Genomic DNA, 8,128 nt, shown 5'->3' on the forward strand with positions numbered 1-8,128 from the left:
TTAAAGTAATCATATGAGAATTATTCCTGAAATCACCTAGAAGAATATACACAGTGGTCCGGTTACAAAACCGTGTATAATGACTATTCTGCTAAATATGCCTTATGAACTATAAGAAATTTGAAGTTCATTAAAACATTTAAGAATTTAACAATGATGCACATATATAAGTTTTTAGTGATAAATGATGTCTTAGAGGTGTTTATGAAAGTCATAACAATGCTAAACATATTTAAGAAATTAGTCTTTAAGCATATGCTAAAGTTTTGTTGAGACCGTTGGCGAAGCGGTCGGTGAACCGTAAGGAACGGTTCATGAGTCAGGATGCAATAGTTCGTGAACCAGGTTCTCCAACCCTACTCGAATCGAGAACTCAGATGGACACGGTTCGTGAACCGGGTTCGCCAATTGTTAGATACACCAATCATAAAAATTCAGATTTCCACGGTTCGTGAATTGTCCAGTCTGAATTTAAGGTTTGTGAACTGGTTTTCCCGCCAAACCTTATTTCAGAAATTCAGATATTCATGGTTTGCGAAATGGTTCGCCACCTACCCTAAGTCGAAATGACAGAAGTTCTAAATTTATCTTTTTTGATATTTAAACATTCCTAATTGATCATTGATTGGGAAACTTTCAAATGATCCAAAAATTAATTCTTAAATAATAAATTATTTCGAACTAAAATTGTTAAGGATCCTTGAACACCCAATACTTGATAGAAATTTCGAGATGTTTAACAAGACAAGCTTGACTCGAAATTTCTTCTTTTGCAATAAATCTACTAGAATTCATACGACATAGTTTCATAAAGATAAAATTGCAAGATAGTGAGTAAAACAGAAAGGATCAGTCTTCACATACCTTGTTGATGAAGTTCTCCAAATGTCTTTCTCAATCTTCAGTCCTCGAGGCGATGTTTGATACTAAACTAGCGAATTCTAAACCTAGTCCGAGACTTGACATAGTAAAACAGAAAGCAAGATATAGTTTTCTTCATTTAATATTGACAACATGCCTGAGATAACACAACCCTTGGGTTCAATCGAGCAATGCTCTAACACTATGCACATAATTTTTTAAAATTATTGCATAGCCTTCAAGCTACCTTCGCAATTAGTGCTTGATAAAAAAACTCTAAATCTGGAAAACCCATTCCACCTAAAGATTTGTGGCTGATCAACTTTTTCCATGATGTCAAATAAACACCCTTCGAATCTTCTTTGTTCTACTAGAATTTCCTTTGGACTATGTCCATTTCCTTGATAATTGTTTAAGGTATTTTAAATATGTCCATTTGAAGTGAAGGCATTGCAGTCAATACAGATTTCACCATTATAAATCTACCTAACTAGGTCATGAATTTACAGTTCCATTTCAGTAGCCTTGTTCTCATGCCATCCACTAGACCATAAAAGGAAGATGATCTATGTTTGTTAATTAAAAAAGAGTGATATCCCTAGGTACTTCACATCAGGGGCAGAACTAGGATTTGGAATTAGGAGTGGCTTGGAACAAGATTAGGCATTCTAGGGGTGACTTGATAACAATTTTAGCTGGGTTTGCATTGTCATTGGCTAAGCTCCACTACCTATTTTTAAAAAAAATCTAAACTTGGGGGTGGCTTAAGCCAGCCCAAGTCTAGGTGTAGATCCGCCACTGCTTCTCATATAAGGACGACATGACAAGTCAGTTATAACCTAAGGTGAATTTTTTCGTTAATCTTAATACATTGTATGCTCCCATCATGCTCATCTTGTGTAAGTGCTCTCGTGAAGATTTCCGTGATAAGAAAAAATAGGTATGGTAAAATTGGGTCACCTTTCCTTATATATCTTGTTTATTTAAAAGGTTTGCAAGGTGAGTAAAACTTGAATTTCAAATATGCTGATACACTCTTGTATAAGACCAAAAAATTTGATATCGAAACCAAATTTCTTCAAGGTACTTTCTAAAATAGACCATTCAACCTGATGATATTATTTAGAACTCCTCTTCTTTAACTAGACATAACCTTTATTTTTCTTTTTTGTAAGTGAAAATTCATTCTGAAGGACTAAGATGAGACAAAGGTCTCGATTACATCCGAAGAAAAGGTATCTAATATCTGGGTAGACGACCCTATGATATTAGATTTATCTACTAAATTTTTTCGGTAATACAAGATGGAGAAATGGAATTCAATTCACAATCACTAAATATTTAGCCTTTTTAACAAGAATGCGTGCCACTGTATTTTCTTTTCTCGGAACAAAAGAAAAATCTAAGAAATTCCCACGTAGAGAAACTTTACGATTTGCTTCATCTGAAATATAGTTTTACTGGTCCGAACAATGTCTGATGTCCCTTTGTTAAGATACGCGCATATTACCTTATGCAGGGATGATAACCGATGATTGGACATTTATTTGGAACCATCCGTGCCCCATCTGGATTTCATTCCTTACCGGGCGGATTTAAGTTACGGCGTTACCGGCATCCGATCCGATCTTCCAGATGGCCCATTTGATATTTCCATGGACATTCAGTCCCATCGCTCGGCCCGCCCAAACTTGACAAATTCTTTCTTCTTCGGTTTTCTTCTCCGCTCAAGACACTTCTTTTTCACTCTTTCATTCGATTCCCTCCTCCCCAACTCAGATCTCGATCTCTCTCCATTAAGAACCCTAATTTCTTCTACCATTTCCAAATTCAACTCCATGGATACCAAATTCTGGGTTACATAAGCCCTAATTAGTTGTTAATCACACTTCAATTCATCTTACTCTGCAACAACAATGGCTTCTTCATCATTTTTATACAAAAGACAACAACAAACTCAACAAACAAATGAAACCCCAATCTCACCAAAATTATCATCAAATGCCCAATCCAGATCTATCACATCATTCTTCACCCCAACTGGTTTATTCATACTCCTCACATTGATACTCGTTTTTGGTGTATTCTTGAATCCATGGATGAATGATACTCTGATGCCCAGTGGTCTTTTTTCAAGGGGTTCTTCTGTATCTAAGTGGAAAGAATATACATTATCTGAAGCTGTGAATTTTGTTGGTGGGGGTAGAAATGGTAGTGGGACTGGGACTGTGATTGTTTGTGCTGTGAGTTCACCTTATTTGCCATTTTTGAGTAATTGGTTGATTAGTATAAGTAGGTTTAAACATCAAGAGAAAGTGTTAGTGATTGCTGAAGATTATAAGACTTTGTTTTTAGTTAATCAGAGATGGCCTGGTCATGCTGTTCTTATTCCTCCTGCTCCTGAGAATCAATCTGCTCATAAATTTGGGTCTCAGGTAAGTTATTTTAGTTGTGAATTTGGTTTTGAGATGTGGGTTTTAAGCGAATTTTGATTATTATTTTTTTTGTTGTTATTAGATAGTGAAGTTTAGTTGCTGAATCTAAATTGTGATGTTGTTTGTTAATTGTATTGAGAGTCGTGGAGAAATCGGAAAACATAGAGAAACTAGACACCAGATGTCATATGACTCAAATCACAGTAACTGAAGGGAGCTAATAAGTATGGTTTTCCATTTACTTATGGGTGCTCGTTTGGAATTTGAACATTTAGCGAACCTGGTGACTTCGTTGGGAATTATAATGATCTTCCCTTGTTTGTTTGTGGTAGGATTTATGTACTTTGTGCTGAATGTATGTTATGCGTGTTCTGTATTTTGTTAGAGAACAAACAGAAAATGTCGAGAATATATAGAGCAGTAGAGACCAAGTATAGGTGATCCGAACGACCATCGCTAGAAAAGAAAAGAAGGTGATCCAAACAACCATCGCTAGAAAAGAAAAGAAATGGAGAAGTGTTGAATATTGCCGCGTTCACTCTCAAATTCTGTTTCGAACTGCAATATGATGTATCTATATTGTAGGCAGCCTATTATATGATAATTGGAAACAGAATTGAACTGGTTCAAGCTTGGTTTCAGAAATTTGGGTCTCTGGTATGTTCTTTGAGTTGTGAATTTGGTTTTGAGATGTGAGGTTTTAAGTGAATTTTGCTTTGTTTGGTCATTAGACGGTGAAGTTTAGTTGCTATGTTCGGATTGGTTATTTGCTTGTTAATGGTACTTAGACACTAGACTAGATGTCATATGACTCAAATCACAGTCACTGTAGGTAACCAATAAATATGGTTTTCCATTCACTCGTTGGTAGTTAAATTGGAATTTGAAACGTTTAGCGAGCCCGGTAACTTGATTGTGAATCATTTTGATCTGTCTTGTTTGTGTGTGTAAGGATATATGTACGCTGTAATGAATGTATGTTATGCTTGTTGTGTATTCTGTAAGAGGAAGACAGAAAATGTTGAAAACCAAGTTTAGGCGGCCCAAGGAACTATCTCTAGAAAAGAAAAGAAATTAGAAAAGAGGCGAAGAAGTGTTGAGTATCGTCTTGTTTAATTGCAATTCATTCTACAAATTTGTAACTCTGAGAACCTCAATATTAAGCATATACAAGCTGAGTTTATCTTTCAGAATGTCCCTGACATTGATATTAGTTGTAGGCAGCTTATTGTTTAATAACTGGAAACATAATTGAATAGGCTGGGGCTTAGTTTCATCTCATAGGTGTGATTTTGAATTCCACTTGCTCTATTTGAAGCTTTGTTCTAATCTAGATAAAAACATGCTGAGTTCTTGTCTCTAGAATTGTAGTTTTATGTGTGGTTCGTTTATTGTACTCTTTTGTCATGGGCACAAGTTGATGTACCATTTCGCTCATTTTCATGAAATTTTCCAATTTGACAGGGATTCTTCAATTTTACGTCACGCAGACCTCGGCATCTTTTACATATTTTGGAGCTTGGGTATAATGTTATGTACAACGATGTTGATATGGTCTGGTTGGCAGATCCCTTTACATATCTTAAAGGGGAGCATGATGTATACTTCACTGATGACATGACTGCGGTATGAACACCAGCTTATCTCTTGTCATTAAACTTCAGTTGTTGCTTAACTCTTAAATTGTTACATAATTGTTGACATATTTCTTTTTTTGGAATGAATAGATCAAACCGCTAGATCACTCTAATGCTCTGCCACCCCCTGGCAAGAAGGGGCGCACATACATTTGCAGCTGCATGATTTTCCTCAGGCCAACCCCTGGAGCCAAATTAGTTATGAAGAAATGGATCGAAGAACTTCAAGATCAGCCATGGTCCAAGAAAGCAAAGGCAAATGACCAACCTGGGTTCAACTGGGCCTTGAATAAAACTGCTGGACAGGTAGCTTGTCTTTCATTCTTTACTTCGGATTCTTCAAAATAATGCCATATGAAAGTATTTGACCAGGTTGTGTTCAACACAACAATGTATATAAATTTTTATGTTTTTTATGGCAGGTGGATCTGTATCTGCTCCCCCAGGCAGCATTTCCATCAGGAGGATTATATTTCAAGAACAAAACTTGGGTGGAAGACACCAAAGGAAAACATGCTATCATCCATAACAATTATATTGTTGGCTTTGAGAAGAAAATACAGCGTTTCCGTGATTTTGGACTCTGGCTTGTGGATGAGCATTCCAATGAGTCCCCACTTGGTAAACTGTGATGAAAGAATGTGAGAACCAGGTTCACCTCCGTCAGGAAACCTAGCAATTTTTGTTACCGAGTTGGTAGTGCAATGGTTGAACGATTATTCTTGTTGCTTGCTGCTGTGGTGAAAATACCGAAAGGGAACCAGTCAGTTGGAGCTTAACAACTCCAATTTCCCAGATCTTTTCTGAGATGCAGTTCAATGAATCATTGTAAATGTTTCAGAAGTATTACTTCCTTATCTAGTATTAAAGGTTCATACGTAATTCAATCTTCCTCCACTGTTTTCCCTGATTAAGATGGTTAATAGTTGTGCGGCACATGATTGCTAATCCTGTAATCCAGATAGAAAAAGTAATGTTCAATCTCTTCTTTTTTTCTCTATTTTTTTTGCTTTTCTTTCTCTGTTCTTTTTCTCCTCTGGGTATTCAGGAACCAGGTGCACAAATGTTAACTGGTTGAGGGGTAAGTAGAATGAAAGTGGAGATGGTAGGTTATTGAAATTGACAATTTTGGTTCTTAGTTTTCTAAAATTTGCTTAACATCCAAAAGCAAGGTGCATAGACGTTCCAACTTATTTTTAGCATATTACAGTAGCTAGACAGTATGAAAGATATTTAGAATTCATCCGTTAAAAGCTACATTTCCTCTTTTGTTTTTCTTGTACAAAATTTGACATAAATAAAATTTGAAGAACAGTGTGAAATCCTTCAGTGGTGCACTCATTGAATGTATTTAGGAATTTCTCCTTTTCTTAAAAGAGAAAGCGCGTACTCTCCGGTATCAATTAGGTCCTCAATGTTGTGCAGGGATTCTTCTTCTGCGCCCAGCATGAAGATAGCACGAGCCTCTGCTTTCTTAGCCAATCTGGCTGCTAAGTTCATGGGAAGTTTAGGAGAATTGAGGCTTCTTAATATCTGACGATATAGAGAGAGGACTCTTCCTCTATTCCTTGCCAAGTCCTCAGCTGTTGCCCATAACAGACCCTTGGCCATATTCCCAAGCAACAAAGAAATAGTTGTCTTCTTCTTGCAAATCAAGTTGTTTGATGTCTTCCACCCCTGTATGCACATAAAAATTTGTCAGTCTGCATCCAAATTTGAGATACAGATTCCAGAGTTTGATCTGTATAAAGAGGATTCTAGAGCTAACACATGAAAAGAACATCTCAAAGGAAATCAAACAACCTAAGTAAGCTTATGAAGTAATTAGTTCATGCATAAAAATCCATCTAGAGGTGGATCATTGTGTGCTTCCATATCTTTCCCGAGAAAGTAAGAAATAAAAAACTGTAAAGAAGTGATGGTCTACCAAAGGAACGGCAAAAAACTGTAAAGAAGTGCAATCAGATTATATAGCGAACCTCAACCATATTCCCAACTATCAAACTGAGTTTCTCGATCGATATGCATCACCATTAGAAAACATAATGCTATAATGAGCAGTTTTAAATGATCGTTTGCAGGGATACCATAATGACTGATGTTAATATTTCTTCGTCATCAGCAATAACACTATCTATTGTAACCTCTTCTTTGGCAGCAAATGGGAATAACAGTTTGAAATCTAGCGTGTTGCTAAATTACTAGATTAAATTGTTTAATTAGAAATCAGTTTGATCAAAACAGGCTATATCATCAATCAGATGGAAGCTGAGATAAAAGAATGTAGCCTACCTATCTATGGAGATTCCTGTATGCGAATCAAACATTTGTCAGTCTGCTGCATCAAATGTTTTATATCTGAAGTTCACATATTCCAGAGTTAGGTCTAATCGAAAAATGGATTCTAAAGCCAAAATCTCCAAGGAAATCAAACAATCTAAGAAAGCTTATTAAGTGATTAATTCTGCATCACGCAAATTAATTTAAAATTGGATCATTATTCTTCTATATCTTTGGTGAAAGACCGCTTGTAGAATTTCTGCAAGATCCAAAATGAGAACATGGATCAAGTTTTCATTCCTCATCAGCAATAACACTATCAACTAGGTCTTTTTCTTTCATTCTGAAAACTTATTAAGTGTTTTTGAATTACTTTGACTCATAAAGGATGTGATTTGTTTCGTTTTGGATGATTCCACAATTTCTTAAAAAACCCTAAACCCCCAAATTACTGAAAAACAGGCTACACCATCAATCATAGTATGAAAAGTGAGATAAGAAAATGTACCTATTTATGGAGATTCACCACCACGTCCACCGCCACCGAAGATATCTGCACTCCTCAGTCTCTGACTCTCTGTTTATCTCCCTGCTAATGAGAGAAGAAGAAGTAAAAAGAAAAAGATACCCCTTATACTACAATAATTCACGGGGTCCAAGAGCATAGCTCAATAGTATCCCATCAACTCCAATAAGGAGAAAATCAGGGGTTCGATCCCCACCGTGATAGTGGTTTATATTTAATTAGTTGTATAGAGGGGTTTGGCGGTGTTGGGTCTAGCAGTGGGGCTAGTCCATCTCGCTTGATTTGGGTAAGGGCCTGGGTCCAGAAAACCTATCGAAAAAAAAAAAAAAAACTACAATAATTCACAGTCCTGCGTAAGCTATTTATTTGTTTCCGCCCCACTAGATTTA

The 8,128-nt window shown here is 36.3% G+C and overlaps 1 protein-coding gene and 1 long non-coding RNA gene across 3 annotated transcripts; one reads left to right on the plus strand and one right to left on the minus strand.

Moving 5' to 3' along the window:
* The first annotated feature begins 2,553 nt into the window (after positions 1-2,553).
* LOC113340102 (UDP-D-xylose:L-fucose alpha-1,3-D-xylosyltransferase MGP4-like) lies at positions 2,554-5,933 on the plus strand. The gene is made up of 4 exons (XM_026585319.1): positions 2,554-3,296; positions 4,761-4,922; positions 5,024-5,239; positions 5,356-5,933. Exons 1-4 carry the CDS (start codon positions 2,778-2,780, stop codon positions 5,563-5,565), a joined length of 1,107 nt encoding a protein of 368 aa, XP_026441104.1. The 5' UTR covers positions 2,554-2,777; the 3' UTR covers positions 5,566-5,933.
* Positions 5,934-6,112: 179 nt separating this feature from the next.
* Positions 6,113-7,841, minus strand: LOC113340103. Of its 2 annotated transcripts, XR_003355322.1 has the most exons (3): positions 7,722-7,800; positions 7,226-7,291; positions 6,113-6,610 (listed from the first exon to the last, which is right to left on the minus strand). It is a non-coding gene; the product is annotated as an uncharacterized LOC113340103 (long non-coding RNA). The 2 variants fall into 2 exon arrangements; XR_003355321.1 differs by lacking the exon at positions 7,226-7,291 and having other exon boundaries at positions 7,722-7,841.
* Between the last annotated feature and the right edge of the window lie 287 nt (positions 7,842-8,128).

Source organism: Papaver somniferum, unplaced genomic scaffold, assembly GCF_003573695.1.
Source record: "Papaver somniferum cultivar HN1 unplaced genomic scaffold, ASM357369v1 unplaced-scaffold_21, whole genome shotgun sequence".
In the NCBI taxonomy this organism is placed as follows: domain Eukaryota; kingdom Viridiplantae; phylum Streptophyta; class Magnoliopsida; order Ranunculales; family Papaveraceae; genus Papaver; species Papaver somniferum.